Source organism: Typopeltis vanoorti, chromosome 2 (genome assembly GCF_054136105.1).
Source record: "Typopeltis vanoorti isolate ZY-2024b chromosome 2, IOZ_Tvanoo_1.0, whole genome shotgun sequence".
NCBI lineage: Eukaryota > Metazoa > Arthropoda > Arachnida > Uropygi > Thelyphonidae > Typopeltis > Typopeltis vanoorti.
This window is the reverse complement of record NC_143550.1, coordinates 69,054,158-69,079,031: the sequence shown is the minus strand read 5'-3', so window position 1 is coordinate 69,079,031 and position 24,874 is coordinate 69,054,158. Positions and strand designations below refer to the sequence as shown.

Here is a 24,874-nt window from a genome sequence, read left to right as displayed (position 1 = left end):
AAAATGTAAAGAATCCTGCAAAATCCTGATAAACCACCCAAATATCAACAATAAAGATGGTATGAAAATTCCAAGGATCTGGATGGCACACATTCAGCCAACCTAATATGAAAGATTCAACATAAGTTAGGACTCTAGCCAATCCGCTAGTATTAGAAACCATTCCACTCCAACTGGCTGGAATGATGTTAATATATGTATATAGTAGACAACACAAATAATAGGACTCTAGCGTTGATGTATATTATTATTTCCCCCCCCCCCTCACCAGAGGTCAGGCCAACAATTGTGGTAGCAGTTAGTCAGTGTCTTTAACGAACCAGTATGATTGTAGTATAGCTTGTTTCTTGTGTATATCGTGTATATTTGTACGCTCCAGAAGATGACCTTGACATAAAGGTCGAAACGTCGAATTGTAAAATTTTAGTAATAATAAACTAAAGTTTTTATTCAAACACGGTAGTTGTCTCCATAATTTCCAAAAAAAGCAATAAGCATTGTTTTAACATGTGTACAATAATAATTAATTTAAGCTTTTTATTCTGGTTACTTATTTACGTGTAGCAATTATAAAGTTGATAACATCCGATATGTGTAATTAATCGTTTCTAATCTCTTTTTTGTACACCTGCTAATATCCCCTAACAATATAAATGACAACTTAGGAAACTTGTAGGGTTATATTTCTTTGGTTGTTTATTAAACTTATTTATCTAAAAACATTTGGTCTCAGATTCATACTACCACCCAAAACAGAAATTTGGAGCCATCAGCATTTTCAAACTTAGAGCCTTAACAATTTGTTATGATGAGAAGGCACTGAAGAAGGAATATAAAATTATTAGCCGAACCTTTATAAAGAATGATAACAAAAAAAAAATAGTTCACAAGATCTTCAACAATAATGCAATGACAGATAAAACAGTTTACAAAAATCCAACAGCCATATCCTCCTGCAAAATTAAAAAAGTATACTTAGCTCATTAAAGGATTTAAAAATCCAGTGTATACCTGCAAGTTACCCTGGAGAAACAGGATGCACAATTCTAATAAGAAAAGCAAATTTAAATGCCATGTTCAATTCCATCACTATAGTAAAACAGGCCTGTCAAGACCATGTGCTCCAAACCTGTCGCAGAATTAACTGGAAAGGACCAAGTCCCTACGCACATCAAAACCTGGTTTGAAAGACAATTACAAGAAGCTTTTGAGATGCTGATTCATCACACTAGTCTCAACAAGAATGGTGGATTAATAATTCCAGGAGTCTAGAAGACCCATCTACAATCTACATAGCATCCAAAACAAAAAGACAACACTCTACACAAATAAACCTTAAGATACCAAGACTGTAGAGATGCATTAGATGTAGTTCCACTGTAATTAATTTTTAATTTAAAATAATTTTTGTTATTATTTATTGTATTGTGTGTATTTTTTTTCCCCACACCATAGGTCAGGCTAGTTTAAGAATGTAAAGTTTGACACTTATGGATATTGTCTGTGCACATAAGAACATGACAGTACACAGAAACATTGAGTGTTATTTTCTTAATTGTCAGTACAGTAATTGCTCCAGCATAGGTATTTTTGTGCCCATAAATTTTTAATAATGAATACTGACCACCATGTAAACCTGAAATAACTGCTCTAATGTCTCCATAAATTCTACACAATGAATAAATAGTTTTTTATTTTTTTTTTGTAATTTTCTGTTACATCAATGTCATAAGCACGCACATATGATTCATGGCTGAATTTATATAGTCATTTATCAGAGGGTGTATATTCAGTGTGCACCACACACCCACAAAATAGCAATATCACAGATATATTTTTGCATTTATTGTTTCTTGGCTTCATGCGATTCCTAAAATTAAACACAATATGCTAATACTTCATGAAAAAGACACTTTTTGATGCGTAAACATTGCCTGACATTTCATTAATAGCCTGGGTGTGCAGTCACAAATACAGATCCCTTTGAGCCAATTGAACAGACGTATAGATGGTGCAGCAGAACAAATTCTTAACATTCCAGTGGTTTTAAACTACCCAGAAGGCAAGACAAGGTGTACACTAAGACAATAGCAGCCAGAAATCAGTGAATATTGATTGGTTGGTTATTATGTCAACAAATCCAATTGAATGTTCTCATTTGTCATGAGTTGCTGTTTTTGTTTTCTGAGTTTCATCTGTTTTGCATGCATGAAGTGTGAACTGATATGTTTAGGTAACTGGTAATTGACTTAAGAAATTTACAACGTAAAAAACGGATATTAATCAAAGGAAACTTTAATGAATAACTTCAATATTTCGGCAACGTCACGTTGCCATCTTCAGGAACATACAAATATGGTATGTGCATGCAGGCACTAACAAAAACAAATGAGGAAGAAGTAGGCAAGAAACTAATATTGTTCCTAAAGTCCTAATGGTGCACCCTACTGGGCTAAAGTTCTCATGATGTAAGTTTCCCAATTTTGGGGCAGCCTCATGCACCCAAATTCGTTGAGGTTTGGAACGTTTTTTAGAGCTGCTAATGATTCCATGAATAATCTTTCGTACTTGAATTTGCTGCAGTGTATTATTTTAGATTACTTCCAACAAATTCTATGGCGGGTATCTATGGCATGGTCTGCAAGCCCAGAGTGGCTGTACTGGTGAAACCTGATGAAGTCTGTGTTCTGAAATCCTGATATTCGCTGTCCTGTCTGTTTGGCCAAAGTAGGACAATTTACAGCTGCAAGGGATCGGGTATACACCACCAGGTAGGTCTAGAGGAAGTGGTTGGTCTTTGATAGAGCAGATAAGGGATGCCAACTTTTTATATGGTCTATAACAAGTTAGGTCATATTTTTCGAGGATATCGGTTATTTTCTCAGAGGTGCCCTAGATGTGGGGGGGGAGGATGGCGATAGATTTAGTGTAATCTTTATTGTGAAGAGGAGGGGGGGGGTTTACTGGTTTTAGTATTTTTGGGGGGTTGTAGCCATTGGCTAAGAAAGTGTTGAGGATGTGGTTTAGTTCAGTGGTTAGGGCATTGTCATCTGAGCAGATTAATTTTCCACTGTTATATGGTGTTTATATAACCTCATATTGTTTTGAGGGGGAAGGGGATTGTTGGTGAATGTATCTGCCTATATGGGTGGGTTTTCTATAAACAGAGAAAACCAAAGTTCCATCAGGATGGCGAGTGATTAGTGTCGAGGAAGGGGAGGTTGTTGTTTTCCTCTTTTTCCAAGGTGAACTGGAACGTGGGATGTTGGTTGTTTAAGTGTGTTAGGAAGGAGTGTATCTGAGCAATGTGGCCAAATAGCAAACACATCATCCACGTACCGAAGCCAAATAGTGGGTTTTTGTGGGGCAGAGTTTAAGGCTTTCTCTTCAAAGGTCTCCATGAAGAAGTTGGCCAAGGGTGGGGAAAGTGGTGAACCCATGGATGTCCCCTCTATCTGTTTGTAGAATTTTCCTTGCCAAACAAAATAGCCTAAGTTCATTGTGAACTAAAATAGGGCTGAGATATTAGGCGGAAATTTGGCTTGGATGAAATTTGGCTCTAGGGTTTCCTTGAGTGGGACATTTGTGAATAGGGAGGAGACGTCAAAACTGACCATTATGTTGTTGGAGCAAGAGGATTTCTATACTGGCTTTGAAGTGGGCTGTTTTTTTTTTATGTGTAATGGTGTGTTGCCAGTATAGTGTGTGAGCGCTTTGGCCAAATGTTTGGCTAATTTATATGTGGGGGAATAAATGCCATCCACTATGGGACGTAATGGCACATTTTGTTTATATATTGTTTTGACATCTCCTCCCTATTCACAAATGTCCCACTCAAGGAAACTCTAGAGCTCATCCAAGCCAAATGTCCACCGGACATCTCAGCCCTATTTCAGTTTACAATGAACTCAGGCTATTTCGTTTGGCAAGGAAAATTCTACAAACAGATAGAGGGGGACATCCATGGGTTCACCACTTTCCCCACCCTTGGCCAACTTCTTTATGGAGACCTTTGAAGCCTTAAACTCTGCCCCACAAAAACTATTTGGCTTCAGTACGTGGATGATGTGTTTGCTATATGGCCATATGGCTCAGACACACTCCACTCCTTCCTAACACACTTAAACAACCAACACCCCATGGTTCAGTTCACCTTGGAAAAAGAGGAAAACAACACCCTCCCCTTCCTCGACACTAATCACTCGCCAGCCTGATGGAACTTTGGTTTTCTCTGTTTATAGAAAACCCACCCTTATAGGCAGATACATTCACCAACAATCCCCCCACGCTCACAACAATATGGAGTTATAAAAACACTATATAACAGTGCAAAATTAATCTGCTCACTTTCTTAGCCAATGGTTACAACCCCCCAAAAAATACTAAAACCAGTAAATCAACCCCCCCCCCTTACAATAAAGATTACACTAAATCTATCACCATCCCCTACATCCGGGGCACCTCTGAGAAAATAACCAATATCCTCAAAAAATATGACCTAACTTCTTGTTATAAACCATATAAAAAGTTGGCATCTCTTATCCGCTCTATCAAAGCCCAACCACTTCCCCTAGACCTACCTGGTGTATACCAGGTCCCTTGCAGCTGTAAATTGTCCTACTTTGGTCAAACAGGCAGGACAGCGAATATCAGGATTTCAGAACACAAAGACTACATCAGGTTTCACCAGTACAGCCACTCTGGGCTTGCAGACCATGCCATAGATACCCGCCATAGAATTCGTTGGAAGTAATCTAAAATAATACACTGCAGCAAGTTCAAATACGAAAGATTATTCGTGGAATCATCAGCAGCTCTAAAAAAAGTTCCAAACGTCAAGAAATTTGGGTGCACGAGACTGCCCCAAATTTGGGAGACTTACATCATGAGAACTTCAGTCCAACAGCCAAGACAACCCATTTAGCCTGCTAGGGGGCACCATTAGGACTTTAAGAACAATATTAGTTTCTTGCCTTCTTCCTAATTTGCTTTTGTTAGTGCCTGCGTGCACATACCATATTTGTATGTTCCTGAAGATGGCAATGTGACGTTGCCGAAATATTGAAGGTATTCATTCATTAAGTTTCCTTTAATTAATATCTGTTTTTTGCATTGTAAATTCCTTAAGTCAATTACCAGTTATGTATGACCAACGTATAAGCCTTGCTAGAAGAATTACGATATGTGTAGGACACCAATATACACAAGTTTTTAATATATGATTTTCTATAAATAACTTTTTTTTTTTGCCCATATTTACAATGGGAAATACTGCTTACGATCTAATGAATCTCCCATTTTCTGCTAGAGCTTTTGCGTATTATATGATTATAGTCGAAGGAGATTGGAACTTCTGTATAAGTAAGCAAAACAAGTTATTTCAGCCTTTCTTTGGTTCAATCTGGAAAATAATAATTTCCCAGGCGATTTTCTGATTTCTGTGCGTATTATATGGCTGTATTTAAAAATCATATCAAAATTCAAATTATCCGTGTCTCACTCTAGTATTTGTCAATGATAATCTAATCTCCCCATTAAGCATAAACTCTTTGTGCTTCTCACATAAACAGCATGTGTGAAGCATAGCTATTGTTCATTTGCCCTTTATGCTTTCCATATTTAAAAATTACATTAATTGATAAATTAAAAGGTATCCTATAATTAATTGCAGTGGACCAATTAAGATGAGTGCCGATGCATTATGCATTCTTAAAACTTTCATACATCAATAAAAATGCACCCATATGGTCAAACTGGCATGAATTTTGTAGCACAGGTTGTATAAGCCACATGGCAGCACACCCAACCCAAATAGGCATGCAACACCACTGATATTTATATAGTTTCAATCCACAATATTTTATTGTACCATTCACATACAGAAATCCTTTAAACTGAGTATACTTTAAACTACTGCTGTCTACCTGTTAGGTGGAGAGCAGTAATGGACAGCATTACTGCTCTCCACCTAACAGACTTGTTTGAATACCAGATCTCTGTTTTACTAATTACATAATTAGTGCCTTCTTGTTAGTGGTATTGGACTTTCATCCACCAAAACCAGAGAAGGTTGTATTCATTACAAAGTCATAAGTAGAATGGTTTCAGCAACTTTCCATCACTATCTATCACTTGTACCTTAGTTGCTTGCCATCTTGTTTCTTGAGTACTGACATTGTCTGCATATTTTTCAGGTTGTAATCAACTCTTACAGGAACAGATCTTTTGCTCCTGTGGCAGGGTTGACAGTCTCTTATGAAGCTATGGGCTTAAAAGAGAAGAAGACAGGAAAGATGAAGGGAGTGGTCTGTCCTGAAGGAGATGGGGGGGGGTTGAATAATTATAGATCATATAGGATTTCTTATTTAATTTTACTTTTAAGGGACTCTCTCTAGTTTTGAGGGACAGTTTCCCAAAAGTGGATTCTGGCAACTCAATGGACTAGACAGTATTGTCTTTTATAATTTGTTTGGTGTTTTTCCTTACTGTTAGTGTTTTTTCCTATGTTATATAATTTTATTTTAAGTTATTTTAATTTATTTTTTTAATTTAATTATTTATTTAATAATTATTTAATTATTATTTTTTGGTTAAGGGATAAAGATAACTAGCTTTTCTTCTCTGCATCCAGAGAGTTGCTCAGGTGTTGGTTATTTGGGAATTTTGAATAATGATTTTCATTCCCATACCTCTGCATTCACATTGGTTATTAGGTGTATGTCAGAGGCTTGGGCGAACACTTCTCTGAAAGTGATAGAGATATTGGTGTGCTTATTAGCCTGGTTAACATATGCTCTGGTAGCATTATTTAAGAGTATAGTACCATACGCTTTAAGTAAATAAAGAACCTAAAAGGTTGATTAAACCTGAGCATGGGGGCCAGGCTAACATAAAGATCTGTTTAGGATTAAATTATAATCAATTGTAAAAGTGAGAATTTTTGGGGATAAAAAAAATTTTTTTTTTTAATTTTAAAAAATAGAATAAACACACAAATAAAAAAAATAAAAATAAATAAAAAAAAGAGGGTTGTTGTGCATTTTGTTTACTTTTCTTGGAATTGGTCATGGGAATTTCAGAATGATGTTGCCTTCAGATAGGTAGCATAATGCAGGTGGGGAACTCCATCTTTTCCTGAAAAGATTTGGTCCCAGTTCTGCTAACTGTAGTCTCAGGTAGTTTTTGATTGAGGCTCTTGAACTTCTTTTAATATCCTCTATTGTTTTCTTTTGTTTTTCATATGTTACAATATTCCTGATTTTCCAAATGTGATATTTAATTACAATTAGTAAGCAGAATAGTTGATTTTTCAAGCTTCCTTTCCCCTGGTAGGTCTTGCAGGTATAGTGCTCGTTCCTTCTGAGTGTGGGGATGTTGAAGCTGCTTACATTAGCCCATATTTGTGTTGCCATTGAGCATTCATAGAACAGGTGTTCTTGGGTTTCTTGTAGGGTGCAAAAGGCACAATTTGCACTTTGAAGTATTCTCCATTTCAGGAGTTTTGTGTTTACTGGTAAGATGTTATGTAACATCCTCCAGTTAAAATTATATCTGGAGGATGTTACATAACTTGAAGTAGAAGTACTTGAAGTAGCAGTGTTTCCATTTTTCCTTTTCTTGGGGGAGTGTGTCTGTTGGAATGTTACTAATTGCCTGTAATATGTCCTCTTTTTTTAGTTCTTGAAGGTGTTGTTTCTTCTTCTTTGTGGTGATGATTCTTGCTTGTCTAGATATGGTTCTGTAGTATTCTGATGAAATTTTTGCCTTTTCAACAATGTGGATTTGGCCTGTGAACATTTTGTACTTTACTCCTAGCCAGTACTGGCACATTTCATGGGAGGGGTGTGCAGTTTGCATAATCTTAATTACCTGCATAATTTTCTCTACTGAAAGCATATCTGTTATTCTTGGGATGTTCAGACCTCCTTGTTCCTTTCTTTGGGCCAATTTGTCTTTGCTAACCTTTGCCTTTTTATTGTTCCAGAAAAAGCTGTAGATAATGTCTTCCAGTCTTTTAGTTTTTAGTTTGCTGAGAGGAAATTGAGTTGTATAGTATTTTATCAAGGGGATCATTAACTGTTTGATGATTTGTGCTTTTCCAGCGGCAGTTAGGAGTACAGATTGCCAGGTTTCTTTTATACAGATGATTTTCTTAATTATTTCTTCTTCGTTTTCAAGTTTACCTAGGCGGTTGAAAGGAATTCCTAGTATGGTGATTGGTGCCGGATGTTGTGTTGCACCAGTTTTGTTTTGCTAATAGACTGGGCGGGTTTGAATTTCACTGCTGCATGGTTGTTTGTGAAAGTCTTTGTGTAATGAAAAAGAAATGCTTAATGCATTCTTCACTTAATGGAGACCTGAAGTTGCTTGAAAAAAAATACCATGTTTGTTCTCTAGAGCAGAATTCCCAGACTAATCTTAGCCCATCTATATTAACAATTGTATGATATCTATAATAAAATATATGAATTTATTTATAATAAAAAAGATGTGAAAAGATTTAGAATCTTTTATGAATGGGATTCACAAAAAACATATCCTAAACCAATAGATCCTCCCCCACCTCCACCACCACACACAATATCCATATAGTTTGGTTTCCATAGAAAGTAAACCAAAATTCATCATGTGCCTCTAATTAAACAAATAGAAAATATGACATTTTTTTTGTATTCCAACTCCTAAGCAAATACACCACACAATTCTTCCCTTCTGCTCTTCCTGAATGTTAAGAAAACAGAACTATTCTCAGAGTTAATGATAAAATCTCATTCTGCTATTTTATCCTGCTGATATCCCAGTCTGTCCATAGCAGCACTTATTTGCAATGATTATAGTACCTGAGTACCTCATACTCCTCTTAATTTGCCAACAATCTATAGTTTTGCTGTGAACAAAAAAAATTACATCTTAAATTATATTTGCCGAGAAATTATATTCTTGATGAAAAGATACACGGCTATTTTTCTGGTGAAGTTAATTAAATTAAGGGGATAAAAATCCCTTATTATTTTACAGCCAGTATGCGAAACTCTAAAATCGAAAACTACGATCTAAGAGTTTCATGCCGATGAACTATCGGCGAATCCAAGTGTAAGTGACCACCAGGTAGTACCACACCAAGGCGACTCGAAACAAGAGTTTTGAGTTTTAAATAATATAATATCCCTTATTATACCTTATATAATAAGGGATTTTTATCCCCTTAATTTAGTTAACTTCGCCAGAAAAATAGCCGTTTGGCTTTTCATCTTAGTTATAATATAATATATGGGCACACCTTTTTGGCATTCGTATAGTGAAGGTATGCAAGTTCTTTTCACTTAAACTTTGATATCATCCAGGTCTAGCTACTCACTGATGAGACTTCAAAAAAGGTTGAAACCAGTCTGGGTAGTGACCTCTCCTCATAATGTAAAGCAGTATTACATCTCCTAGGAGCTGCGTGTTTTTACATTATGAGAAAATATCAAGGATAGCGAGGGAGCTTGCTCCACCTTTGCTTTGAGTTGCCTTGGTGTGGTACTACCAGGTGGTCACTTACACTTGGATTCGCCGATAGTTCGTCAGCATGAAACTCTTACATCGTAGTTTTCGATCTTAGAGTTTTGCATACTGGCTGTAAAATAATAAGGGATTTTTATCCCCTTAATTTAAATTATATTCTTGTTTAATCCTTTAATCAAGTATAAGCAAATAAGTTTGCACATTGAGGAACTTCACACCTAAGTCATGAAAGTGCTTTACCCAAACTAACATTTGGGTAAAGGTACTTAAAAAAAATAATATAACTTCTTTGCAAGTATAATTTACTTTGAGGATAACAAATGAAGCTTGCAATAAAAATTACATCTGAGACAAGTCACTGCCTTCTTACTCTGATAGCATGTACAAGACAAGCACGTGAATCTCAGGACAAAATATACCACATGTGGCAACATCTTATAAAATCTATTTTATTCTTTTAATAAAATAAAATACGATAAATATCTATAATTAGATAAATATTCATAAATGATGAATATTCTTACAGACCTGGTGCATAAGGTGGTACTGTAGGAATGACACTATAATAAGGAGAAGATGGCATAACCATTACCGGTTGTCGATATAAAGGTACATCATTCTGAAAAGAAAAAACAAATTTCAATTAATAATATACTAGGAATAATAATTTGGGATCAGTTTAATTTTGTACCTATTTATGTCAAATTTCCTCAATAACTTTCTTGCTAGTATTCAAAATGAAATATCTGAGAAAAAAAAAAGAATTAAAAAAATTTAATCTTTTTAAAGATTTTCTCTCATATAGGAAATGGAATATTTTAATTCAATTTGCAGGTTATTTAAAAGCCTGCAATTTACTAGTTGTCTCGTTATTTAACAGCCACACTCTACGAGGTGTGGCTATTAAAAAACAAGACAAGGTGCGCTGTGAATCATGTACTCATTGCAGCAGGATGCGCTTGCACCATGAATGATCTTGAAGGTTCGAGAAGCAGTTGAGATAAGCAATGTTCGCTGTCGCTCGTAGTTAGTCTAGCAGTATTATATAAGATGCTATTCAAACCAATTTTAACTTGTACAAGGCGGTCCCATAAGTCATGGAATATTCCATGACTCTGTGAAGTCTTTATGAAGCCAAAAACGGAAAGCATTAATGTGATGTGGCTTTTCATAATTTAAAAAAAATATATTATATATATATAAATATATGGATGTTAAAAAACTTATGCAGTTGCTTCACAAAGATGGGACCTTTCTATGCAGATATGAAAGTATATATCAATACTTGGTTTAATGTGAAATGATGTGAAGTCATTAGCTTCTATATACGAGTTGTCCCAGTCCTGAAAATACTTCAGGATTTGGACATTCAGGTACAAACTTTATTTGCTTACACTTAGATAAAGGTTTAAACCAAGTATATAATTTCTTGGTATCTTTAATTTATAGTATAACCAAGTGGAAAAATACTTCAGCGCAAACTTTATTTGCTTACACACTTGGATAAAGGATTTGTAAAATCTCTCATGATAAGTAACTTCATTACTCATCATGTTTGGTTTTACATGGTTTTTAATTCAGGAAAATGTACTAAAAAGATTTGTTAAATATTCGTTTAAATTATATTTTTTGTTAGTTGTGTTCGTCTTTGTTACAATAATGTGGCACATGAGTCAGCAAGTCTAGCAGTAAGATTGTAAAGAATTAAGGATTACTATAAGTGGAAAGTTACAGAGACTTGTGATGAATGACGTCATCACATCCAAAAGTCAACCAGTACCATGGCCAATGAATTCGAAAAGCACACAAAAAGTGACATCAACATGCCCAAAGGTGAGCACATAACCAGTTTCGAGAAATGCTCGTATGTGAAAAATAACGAAATCTAGGCCCTATATAAGGCGCCCCATCAGAAAGGAATTTTATCCCAATATTTTCAATGCTTTCTCTTACTTGAAACAACAAGTAAGGTCAACAAGAAGGACAATGAATTCAAAAAGCATGCAAAAAATGACATCAACATGCCCAAAGGTGAGCACATAACAAGCTTTGAGAAATGCCATTCATGGTCGAGAGTGAAAGAGAAGCTTCGTTCATAATTTACTAGCATTGCCACCATGAGGGAAACATTGTATTGAGTTGTCAGGAAGAAAAGGAGCTACATAACGTAGCTATGATGAAGATCTAATAAAGAAAAGGCCGATCGACTTCTTGAGCAAAGAAAGAAATAGAGAAAGATAAGAAGATCCTCATGTTGGAATACTAAGATAATGTGAAGGATTGATTGCTGAAAGGGACTTTTAAGTAGTTGCATTACTGAATGTATGCAAATATTGTATGTAAATTGTTTGTGAGACATTGTATAAATAATGGTAATTTAGGCTTAACCAGCATCTGTCTCATAATCGTGTAATATTACATTTAGATCTTAAACTAGCTCAGAGCTAAAGTTTAGAGTAGTAAGGAAATTGTAACTACTTTGTGTGTATACTGTAAATACTATTTAGGGTTAAATAAACAGTTTGTAAACAACACACTGAAGTCTAATTTGTCAATGCACTGTCCTTAAAAAATTTGAACTTGTGTGTGAACTGATTTAAGGTTAGAATAGATTAAAGCAGAGAATACGATATCTGCATTGTCTTTGGATTAATGTCTCGTATTCTCACACTCAATATATAGTCTAGCTGGCGCAGTCGATAAACAAATAAATTTACTAGACTATAGAGCATGGGATATAAGATATAGTATAAGCATATACCGGGTGATCCAAAAGTAACAGAAAAAGTAAAAATTCAATAATTTGAAAAGTATAGACAGTAGAACGATGCGGTTTTCACAGAAATGCACAGAAAGACATGGGACTTTTTTTAATAAACAAAAAATTTTATTACCAGAATAGTTACATTTGCCGCCGACAGGTGGCACTTCAGTTGTGTCAGTAGTTTGTGCAGTGGCACAGCACAGTTCGCAATGTAGCAAGGATTACAAATGTTCAATGTGACAGCCATCATTCATGAGAATGGACATCAGACACGGCAGGACACCCTGCACGGCATTGAAGAGGGTTTCAGTTTGTAATTCCTGTCACATGATGGCGAATAGCTTCTTTCAACATAGCCAATGACGTCGGCCGACCTCTGTACACCTGTGACTTCAAGTAGCCCCATAACCAAAAGTCACAAGGTGTAAGGTCTGGAGATCTTGGTGGCCATTCGTGCGGGAAAGAGCGACTGAGGACACTGTCATTGCCAAATGTCGATTGCAGCAGGTGCTGGACAGGACCTGTGATGTGCAGAGGTGCTCCATCCTGCATGAATGTTACACTATAGAGCGCTTGTCTCTCTTGCAAGGAGGGAATGATGCTGTCTCTTAAAAGCACTGCATAACACATGCCTGTGACAGAAACAGTACTGCTGTGGACTTCCTCAAAGAAAAAGGGGGCCTATAATTAATGACGCAGTGAACCCACACCATGCTGTAACCTTTGGCTGATGCAAAGGGGGTTTCCACAATCGCATGTGGGTTCTCTCTCGCGCAGATGCAGCAGTTGTGTGCATTTACACTTCCATTAAGCGAAAAGTGTGCCTTGTCAGTTCATGATGTCTCTCGAAATCGGATGGTTTCAGTTCCTGTACGTGTTGGATTTTGTAAGGATACCTCTTGAGGATGATCCTGAGTGATCGCTACGCAGTCCTGTACGAAATGCCAGTACGTCTTGAAATTTCACGCACACTGCATTCCCCATGTGCGGAAGCTGCCGATTGTGTGTCGGTCTTGTGCTCGACCTCGTGCACAACTGCAATAGTTTTTTTTGGGTCTCCCACTTCTTGCACGTGCTTCTAAACTGCCAGTGTCGTCAAACCTTTTCATCATAGCTATCAGTGAGGAACAAGACATCAATCCCTTTCCACTTCTAATACCCCACATCGAACGATAGGTGCGCAAAGCCAAATTTGCACATTCGGAGTTCTGATAATACAGCTTAACTACAAGTGCTTTATCTCATAACAATAACATACCTCACCTTGGCAGAACGTTTAACTTCAGTAATAAACATTAAATGCTGAAAGTTTAACTTCAGTATTTACTACATCTGAAATTTACATACCTCATGGTTTAAACAGTGACAGGTAGCAGTTCCAGGACCACTACAGTGCAACCTGTCGGTGCCAAATGTAACTATTCTGGCAATAAAATTTTTCCTTATTAAAAAAAATCCCATGTCTTTCTGTGAAAACCGCATCGTGCTACTATCTATACTTTTCGAATTATTACTTTTTCTGTGACTTTTGGATCACCTGGTATATATGGCAACAGTGAGAAGTTAAGATGGCCAACCATTAAAGACAACCAAGGACAAGGCAGGGTAGTAAAAAGATATTGCAAATATATTACAGCCACAGGTATTTTACAGATTAAACCAAGTATATAATTTCTTGGTATCTTTAAATTCATACTTCACATTATAAGCTTATAGAATCACTCAGGAAGCTCATGATAAGAAAACTATGAATGAAAAATAAATGAACCCAAGAAACTTTCATTTTTATAAGGAAAAGATTACTCTAAATGCTTACCAAATTGAGGTTGTAAATTTTCACAATCCCCCCCCCCACACACACACACTTTTTTTTTTTGTTTTGTTTTGACTGTTTTCCAGGAGGCACAGCATAATATACATATAGATTTGACTGAACTGGAAAATTATTTAAGTTTTATTTTTTAACTTGATCTTCCTTTCAACAAATCAGAGAACACAGTTCAGTTAAAATTTGCTTTATGGTATGTTAGAATGCTATGCAAATAATACAATTTATTTTCAGGTGTTAACTTCATGTTGGCTTTTTTAAAGTTGTCAAACTGACAACCCACACAAGAATAAAATAATTTATTGGGCTGCTGCTATTTCATTGAATTTCAAATCATCTTCAGAGCACAAAACAGTTGAAAAAGTTTTATAAACTAAATAAATTGGAGTGATGAAAGAATAACTCTCATAGGAGAATCAAAATTATGGATTCATACATAGAATGACTATGTATAGACCATTAATTTAAGGACCCTGTTTCAAACAACATGCTACTAATGGGATAATGATGAGTAATATATAAGTTTAATTGTATAAAATTTTCACCCTCCTGGTTGCCCAAGTTTCAAAAGCATCTTCAGTATGAATTCAAAAATTCAAAACGGCACAAGTGACTTAATTGATGAAATGAAGATGAGAACATCTATCTCATGTGAATAAGCAGAGAAGCACAGTCTCAACAGTTCTGAACTCCCAATGATGTTTTTGTGTGTTTAAAAAATCAAATGAAATGAAATATAAAAATTAACCAGGATAGGCTATCAAAGAAGAGCTTCCCAAAATGGGGATAACTTCAGCTTATCAGATCTATTCAGATTATGATGTAACATGGCAATGTTTCACAGCTTTCTTTATTTAACTGCTTCACAGAAATAAGGTTTTTATGTAAGGCTTTAAAATTTTGACAAAAAATTCTAAATTTGGAGGAGATGGCATGTTCTGTAAGTCAAAATTATTCTAGCTTATAGAATTTCATATAGTTCAGATGGTCCTCACAACAAAACAGACACAGATCTACAGGTGTGACTGAAGGAGGAGATGGCATGTTCTGTAAGTCAAAATTATTCTAGCTTATAGAATTTCATATAGTTCAGATGGTCCTCACAACAAAACAGACACAGATCTACAGGTGTGACTGAAGTGTGTTAGGTAAGGGAGGGAATTTGATAGACACTACAATAGGACAAATGAGAAGAGTCTAGAAATGAGAAGTTTATTGTTAACATGTTCATGCTAGGCAAGACAAATTTTGTTGTTTGGCATTTGCCCATGGGGGTGAGATGCAACAAATTACTGACTAGCCATCTCTTAGGCACAACAAATCATTACATGTGCTTTCTAGAAAAATCAAAGTTAGAAAGGAAAAGACTTCTTGCTTTCTAATTGTATAATTCACCAATCATTAAGAGAAATTCTATAATTATTATTTTTATTTTCCTGACCTTGGAATCTTAAGACTTATCATGGAAGGTCAATGCTAGACAAAACGAAGCCTATCATACCACCCTCTCAGACAATGCATTCCATTGCCCTACCACTCTTCATGCAAAAAACTTACCTCTTACCATTACTTCCTTTTGCAATTTTCAGGGATGGCCTTGCCAATTATCTCTGTTCCTTCTCCTCGTTCTACCATCTGAGAAATCTTCCAGTGTCAATCTGATAATAACCTTTCACTAGCTTAAATCTCTTAATCATATTCCTCTATCAAACTCCATAGTTTGCATACCCTCAATCCATCCTCATTCCCAACATTGCACATTCATTTCCAATATCATTTTCATTATCCATCTCTGCACCATCTCCAATTATTTCAACCCCGTCAAATCTCAGTGACCAGATCTGAGCACAGAAATTCAGACATGACCTGATCAAAGACAGGTCTGGGATGGGAGAACTAGGGAGACATCCTTGGAAATTGAACAAGAGTGCAGCAAGCATGGGTGTGAGGACCAGATTTTTTGCTTCGAAAGTGGTGAATGAGTGGAAGAAGTTCCCAGACTCTGTTGTGGGTGCCATGACTGCGATGAGTTCCAAGAAAAGTATGATAGACACTGTGCAAATGTTAGATAGTGCTTGGCATGATGTTTAGGATCTCCCTCGATGAGTCTAACGACTCCATAGAGTTGCCGATATAATAATAACAATAACTCCAATTAGGTATGGATCCCAAATTTGAAAATCTTACATTTATTTTCATTAAACTGACATCCCGATACATTTTATTCATCCCATATCCCTCTCCCCATAAATAAACAATGTCTTTTAAAATTTGTAAATGGCATAAGTAATTATATTTCACTCCAATAATCAGAAATGCACACTCTGCTTATAAGATAAGCATGAATGTAAATAGACTTGTTACAGTCAAATAAACTGTCCAGTAATTTACAGTTAAGTGGTATTTATGGATGGTGCAGAATGAATTACATATCATCCTATGAACTAGTTATGCATGTGTGTGTGAATCTATTAAGAGCTTTACTCAAATAAAAAAAAAAAAGGGAAGTGGTTTATTTTGCAGAAAATTACCAATAAAGTTTGTGTGTATGCACGTGCACGTATCATTAGTTTATTAACTATTAACAACTACATGGAGAAACAAATCCAACAATTATAAAGTATGATCATATAATCTGTTGGGCACTGTTGGTTACACATACGTTGAAATAGCTCTTAGCAAGCAAATCAATGTGTAAGATTTTGTTGGAGACTAACAAGATGCGATCTTTTATTTTATATATACACACACACACACACACACACACACACATATATATATATAAAACATAGGTTAATTTTTATACACTAAGATTTTTATTTGCAATGCAGTGAAGATGTATATTATATAGTGAATATATTTCTCACACACAGCACTGTACTCCACTGGAAAAAGCAAAACAAAGTATATATATTATTTAAGGAAATACAATAAGGAAATTTTTTTCTAAAAATTTTTGATTATCTCACATCTATTCTTCTAACTCCCTCTTTGCAAAAAAATACTTTAGTTTTCACAAATCCAAGATTTGTTGAAATCTTGCTAATCCTAAATCCTAATCCTTCTACAATTTTGGAAATCAAATGAGGAATAAAGATGAAGCTTTATGAAAAATCTATGCATTTCCAATCCTGGTGAGGTATCACAGACTTTACTCAAGACAATCACGAGAATTATTTTTTAATTTTTTCTGAAATAATATATATCATTTCAGAAAAAAAAAAATATATGAAATGTGATTATTCATCATCAAATTCCTGACATGTATCCTCAAGGAGTGTACAGGATATTACTACATGAAAAATTTACATCATTACTAACTTCCTATCTACAATTTTCCTCCAAATCAGTCTGTTACTTGTCAAGACTCCAACATTATCAGATCTTATATTTCTATCATCTAAGGCACTCTGTACCGTATCGATCCACCTATATCTTTGTCTTCCTCTGGTTCGTATTCCTGCCAACCTGGCAGAGAACACTTGTTTTGCTAATCTTTCCTCGTCCATTCTGTTCAAGTGACCATACCACCTGAGATTATCTCCACCTGAGATGGAGAGATATCAAACTACTCTTTGATATCTCTCCATCAACCACCCACCTATCCATCTCACCAACCCTATATCCATTCCCATATGTTGTAGTTTACGGATTAGAATTCCATGTGGTATCCTGTCAAACGCTTTTGCCAGGTCCAGCAGTATCACTGTAAACCCATTTCCCTTATCCAGTTCTGCCGTCACCTTGTTATAAAACTTGAGCAAGTTACTGAGGCATGATCTAACCTTCACAAAGCCATGCTGTCCCCTGTACAGTATCTCATTTTCATCAATCCATTCCTGTATTTTTCCCTTGACTACTTTCTCCAAGACCTTGACAATGACTCCTGATATGTTGATTGGTCGGTAATTTGCCGCCGTAGTCTTGGATCCACCTTTATGCAGTGAAACTATTTTCCCCTCTTTCCACGCCTTCGGGACTAAACCAGACCCGAAACTCAGATTAAACAACATGGTCAAGGGCACTGATAATTCCTTAGCTGCTTCACGCAAGACCCGTGCCAGTATACCATTCAATCCCACAGATGTATTCACATTAAGGTTCTGTAATAGACTATTCACCTCCACTTCATTCATCACAATTCCCGTATAAACTAATGGTTCCTTCATTTTTTCAATGTCATTGCCTGGATGATATACTTTTGCAAAGTGCACGCTCAGTAACTCCACTATATCGACTGGTTCAGTGACCTCCTTACCATCATCATTCCTCAAAATCCTTTTGCCACGTACAGTTTTTTTCCTTGCTTGCAGCATATTGAAAGAACTGTTTGGGATTCTCTTTAGCCTGCATGGCTAATTTCCTTTCATAATCTGCTTTTACTTTTCTTACCACACTCGATTTACCCTTCTTGCCTGCGCTTTATACAGTTCATGTGCCTGCAGGTCAACCCTTTCTTTGAATTCCCTCCACAGTTGTTTCTTTTTTTTGCAGCTCAAACTTAATGGTGTTATTCATCCATTTAACCCCTACTTGTTTTACTATTCGGACCCTAGGTATACAATCAGCCATAACCTCCTGTAAATGCTCCTTGACCACTTCCCATGCTCTATCGACGTCCAGCCCTTGGCAGTTGTACATGCCATGCACTGATTCAAGCAATCTCCTAAGCTTGTCAAACTTGCCAGCACGGTAATTCCACATATAATTCCACATATATCCTATCTTAATCAAAAATTCCACACCTTTAGCCACCTCCCAGGTCAAGACCTTATGATCACTCTCACCAATAGGTGGCAACATGGTCATATTCATTACAGTCAAATTGTGAGATGCTATTACCAGGTCAAGCACTCTCACACCCCTAGTATTTTCAATTACATGCTGTCTCAGATAGTTATCCCTTAATAATTGAATAAAATCCATTTCCTTCCTCACATGTCCTCTCCTCCTTCCAATCAATGTTACCATAGTTGAAATCCCCCATAATAATTACCCTCCTTCCACTCATTTCATCACTTTGTTTATGCATACTATCTCCACCATCTATTCCATCACCTGGTCTATAGCAGCACCCAACTGTATATTTTATTCTGCCAGTCTCAATCTCACACCAAATAGCCTCAAATGAGCTACTTTTGCTATCCTGCAATACAACTTCAATTCTCCTTGGCTGCAGTTCATCAGCTATCATCAATAACACCCCTCCCCCATTTTATTCTCCCTGTCCCTCCTAAACACACTATAACCTACACATTCTATCCCACTAACTATATCATCTTCCGTCAACCATGTTTCACTAATGCCAATAACCTGTGGCCAGGAAGAGCCAATCAAGGCCAAAAATTCTTCCTTCTTGTTCCTAATACTCCTGGCATTAGTATACATGAAATGCAGTGATCCCTTTGTCCCACCCCTATCTTGATGCCTTATTCTAAATGTCCCATTCCCATTTTTTGTCCTTAGTGCTGGCTTGGGTACATTATATACATTTTTACACTCAACTGTCTCACTGAAGTTTGCATATCCACTCCCCCCCCCTTGGTAGTTAGTTTCTCTTGTTCTGCACATCCATTTTCACTCCATTCAGCAACACTTTTTCCAGTCTCCACACACCAAGTCCATCCATCTTGTATAAGTCCTTTCGCCCATCAAATTCATTCCACATGTCCACGAATTCCACACCACACCGTCTGCATAACCTGCGCATAATGTCATTTGCGATTTTGGCCCTCCTAAACTCCTCTCTGTCATACCACAGCAACAGACTCACCATTTTAACTCTGTCACTCTTTTCTTTCGCTACCTTTAACAATACTTTCAAGTCCTCTCTCATAAAAAATTTATCACCTTTCAATACATTCGTACCCGCCACAATTATTAATTCTTTCACCCTCTGTTTCTGCACTAATACTCTCACTTACATCCTTAAATTTTGCACTCGGTAAGTATGATTTAGTTACACTCCCATCCATCAATCCTCTTAATAACGAGTCACCATACAACACTCTTTCCTTCATTTCAGAAACTCTCCCACTCTTACGCTGTTTATTTATGTTAGCCGAATCACTCTGGAAAGAGTTTTGCAGGTGCTCTAATTGCAGCTGCGCATTTTGTATCACTGCACGCAACCTAGCGATCTCACTTTCTACAAATAATTCCTCATTTTTTTTATCATTCAAACCATTTTCTTTCTGTATAGTTGCTCTCACTCTTTCTTAGATCAGCGTTCTCATTGCGATCTTGTACATCGCAATTCCCTATCAAGCCACTATTTTCACTCTCATTCTGGCTTTCTTCAACCATAACTGTCTCACAACCTGACACATACTTCAACTCCTCACTTTGCTTACACTTTCTGCACATTCTCCCACCACTATCACTTTCAAACCAAACTCCAGCCTCATTTGGGAATGCATACATTCCACACACATCACATTGGACAAATTCTCTCACATTATAGTTTTTGAACAATGCCGTTGCCATTATCTTATGTTGCATTGGCGCCATATTCAAATCTATGAAACGTATCGTTAAATACTGAATTAAATAACGGAATTCGCACCAAAATCACACAGACACAACAAGCTACCGAAATTAGACAATATTACGTTATGATTTTAACCTATATTCTAATTTTCATTCAAAATTATGCTTAGCTTTCAGGAGCTCCCTGAAAATACGACCGTCTGGCCCTCTAGCCTATTATATGAATAATAAGGAGTTCCCCCCCCCCGTGTGGTGACCGGGATCAAAGAATAGTCCCAGTGTAGCCAATGCATGTCGTCAGAGGTGACTAAAATGGTTACCCAGTGCCTGGAGGTATAGTTGGGCCACTCTACCTCCAGGGGACAAAAATGTAGAGGCCTGGTCCTCCAGGTTGGGGGTTTTGGCAATGGGCTAACAACCAATTCCTGTAAAAAATCTCTCTTGTTAAGAAAGCTAAACAATTGAAACCCAGACTAACTTCAAGGTAACGACATATGAAAAGAATAAGGTTAATGAATTTTGGAATATGGCATGTTAGAATAATATTACAGATAGGAAAAATGCAAAGTATATTGGAAAAGGAAGAATAAATAAAGACTATATTATGTATTATAGTGGTGCTGAAGAACAAAGAAATTATGGAGTAGGATTTATCATTAGAAATAAGATATTAAATTCAATTTAGAATTCACACCAATAAATGAAAGAATTTGCAAGTTATGAATTAAAGGAAAATTTCGTAACATCACTTTTGTTAATGTATATGCCCTGATTGAAAATGATGAGATTGTTATAGATCAATTTTATGACGATTTACAAGAAACATGTGAAAAAAATAAATAAAAATGATGCCATGATAATATTTGAGGATCTTAATGCAAAAACAGGGAGAGAAGACATATTTCATGAAGTAAATGGAAAGCATAGTTTGCATGAAGAAACCAATGAAAACGAAATAGACTTATACAATTAGCAATATCAAATACTTAGAATAATGAGTACATGTTTTCAACATCATAAGAAGTTACATTTGGGGATTATTCCAACAACCAAAGAATGTAATCAAATAGATCATGTCCTAAATTCGATAATTTAGGCAAGTTCAGTTAATGAGCATAGTGAGAAACAAATTGTGAATCTCATCATATGTTAGTGAAAATTAAATTTACATATAGAATATTAAATGTAGATCAAAAGAAAACTGAAAAGATAAAGAAATGGAACACTGAAGCATTCCAAAATAGAGAAATAATATCACAATAAAATAAAATTTTATTTTATTGTGAAATAAATATCACAACAAAATAACAGATAATATTAAAACAACAGAAAAAGGAAAGAATGTAGAAGAAAAATGGGATTCGATCAAACAAACAATCATAAATGCAGCTGAAGAAATAGGAGGGTATAGGAAAAACAGAAATGAATGGTTTGATGAAGAATGTAAGGAAATAACTGAATTGAAAAACAAAGCAAGGAAAAAGTATTTATAAAGGAACACAAGAAATAATAGAGAAGAATATGAAGAGAAAAGAAAGTAGGCAAATAAAATTTGTAAAAAGAAAAAGAAAGAATTGAGAAGAAAGTGGAACAAATAGTGCAGCATAATGAGAAAAGAGAAATTTGAAACAGTTAATACATAATTTTGATACACAAATGATAGGATTTAAGAATAAAGAAGGAAAAGTATTAACTGAGAAAGAATTAAAGAAAGATGGAAGGAATGTTTTAAGGAATTATTTATAAGGACAGCAGAAGAAAATAAGGAATATGAAGATATAAAATAATTGTAGAAATATGGAAGAAAGAATTCAAGAACCAGCTTATAAAGAAATAGTAGAAATAATAAAACAAATTAAAAGTTTTAAAGTCCCAGGAGTAGATGGGATAATAGTAGAACTTATATAGAATGCAGGTGAAATCATACTGAAAGAAATTTATTATTTGATATTAGATATACGGAAAGAAGAAAAAAATGCCAAATAATTGGAAAATTGGAATAATCCAACTAATATATAAAAGAAGAGATAAGGTGAATTGTCAAATTACTATAAAGGAATTACAATAATAGGTGAGTACCAGTGTGGTTTCAGAAATAAAAGATCCACAAGTGATAATATATTTATGCTATGAAATATATGAAAAATACTTAGAATATGATATAGAACTTCATAATTTGCATAATGATTTCCAACAAGCATTTGATAATTTAAAGAGACAAGAAATGATACATAGCTTGAAAACGCTGGGAATACCAGGAATACTAATTAGATTAATTAAAATTAATTAGAAGGATCCAAAGCAGTAGTTAAAGCACAAGGAGAATTAATGGATCCCTCTGAAATAAGCTGTGGAGTAAGACAAGGAGATGTACTTTCAGCACGTTTATTTAATTTGGCACTTGAAGAAATAATAAGAAAGTTAAATATGAGAGGATTTATTAATAATGAATTAATACAAATATGTGCATATGCAGACAATATAGCAATAATAAGTGGCAGGAGAAAGATTTAGAAGAGAAATTTCAAGAACTTAATAGAAACGCTAAGAAGTTGGATTACAAATTAATGAACAGAAGACTAAATATATGTGGAAAGACAATATAGACATTACAAGATATAATATAGGTGAATACAGTTTTGAAGTTGTAGATAGTTTTAAATATTTGTTCATTAATAACAACAAACAAATATATATCTGAAGATATATATTTGTTTGTTGATAATGAACATGGCTGGAAATAAGTGTTATATTTATAAAAAGTTAATGAGTAATAAGATTCTTAATTGTATGGTGGTGGGAGAACTAGGAGCCATCCATTGAAAGCGAGTAAGAGTGTAGTTAGCAAGGATATTAGAACTGGGTTTTTTGCCTGGACAATGATGAATGAGTGGAATAGGTTGCCATGACTGTAAATGAGTTCAAAGCAAAGTATGATAGATACTTCGCAAATGTTGTATAGTGTTTGACATGATATTTAGGGCCTCCCTCGATTAGTCTAAGGACTCCATGGAATAGCCCATAATAATAATAATATGCTCTGGATGAATTCTGTGTTACAAATTTTGATCCTTTAAAATCTTGTCATAAAACATATCACATTGCATATTGCAATTTTGACTTCCACTTAATACAGCTCTCATAGTTTCAACACTTAATCTGGATTTCTTCTTTTATCAAATGATAATCATTATGGAAAATAATCTCTCAATGGAAGTTATACTTTGCAAACAAAAATATACATTGTGCTACACTACACTATTAAAATCCTAGACATTTTTAGAAAGCTAGACATTTTTTGCTCATTTCAGAAAATAACTGAACTCCAATCTAATCAGTTGTACAGAAATATTTCTTTATTCCATGTCAAACTTGATACTATCCTTCATTTCTCTCCATTCGGGTACCTTTCTTAGCAGTACCCTTTTTTTTTTTTTTTTAGTATGGCACAAAAATCAGTACAGAACTTCAACAACCTCCTCCTATTCAGTACCGTTTTTTTTTTCCCCACCATACTATATTTCTCAAACTTCATTTCCACTTTATATATTCTAAATTAGTTTCATGAAAGTTCTTAACTACTTGAAAAAACTGACTTCATTAATTTCACTTATATTGTTGTTTGTAGTTCACAAGTTAATAGGAGTTCCATAAAGTGATTAATGGTGTCGCATCCATGTTTTCTTAAAGTTAAAAATATTGTTTTGTTTAGAAAGTTTTTTTTATTAAAAAAATTTTTTGTCAAGTCAGCAGCTATTCACCATGTGCAAGTAGGCAAGCACATTTCTTGAGTCCTGTTCATAGCTAATTTTGCTGCTGAAATATCTTTTTCAATAATGCTAATATTTTTGGAATGTAATATTTTGATCTACTGCAAATGACAAACCATAATTTCAAATAATTTTTTCCAGCATTAAAGACATTTCTGTTGAGAAAGAAAATACGAAGTCCCATCAAACATGACTAAAATTCTATCAACTGATTGGCCTAAGAACAAATATCTTATTTCTACGCTCTAATTTTTTTTGCATAATTGCTTCATGCAAATTCACAAAAGTTTTTAAATTCTTCTACTCAGACCATGTATATACAAAATTATTTGTATATTTTAACTGCAAAACATTCAGTCTTGATTGGTAGAAGTCAAACACGCTAAAGACAATTGTTAACATGTGCACCACCAATAATCACCCTCTCCAGTTCTTTTTCGATTTTTCATTTTTTTTTTTTTATCAACTTATACCACCTCTAAAATTTGTGCCAGTATAACTGGCAGACAGAGTAAT

General features: G+C 35.2%; 1 protein-coding gene across 1 annotated transcript in view; it reads right to left on the bottom strand.

The window, feature by feature from the left end:
- LOC150109143 (toll-interacting protein A-like) overlaps positions 1-24,874 on the bottom strand; it is a 128,611-nt gene that overhangs the window by 31,145 nt on the left and 72,592 nt on the right. Inside the window, exon 6 of the mRNA XM_090401657.1 lies at positions 10,036-10,126. Coding sequence (XP_090257783.1) covers positions 10,036-10,126 — 91 coding nt within the window. The remainder of the gene's footprint in view (positions 1-10,035; positions 10,127-24,874) is intronic.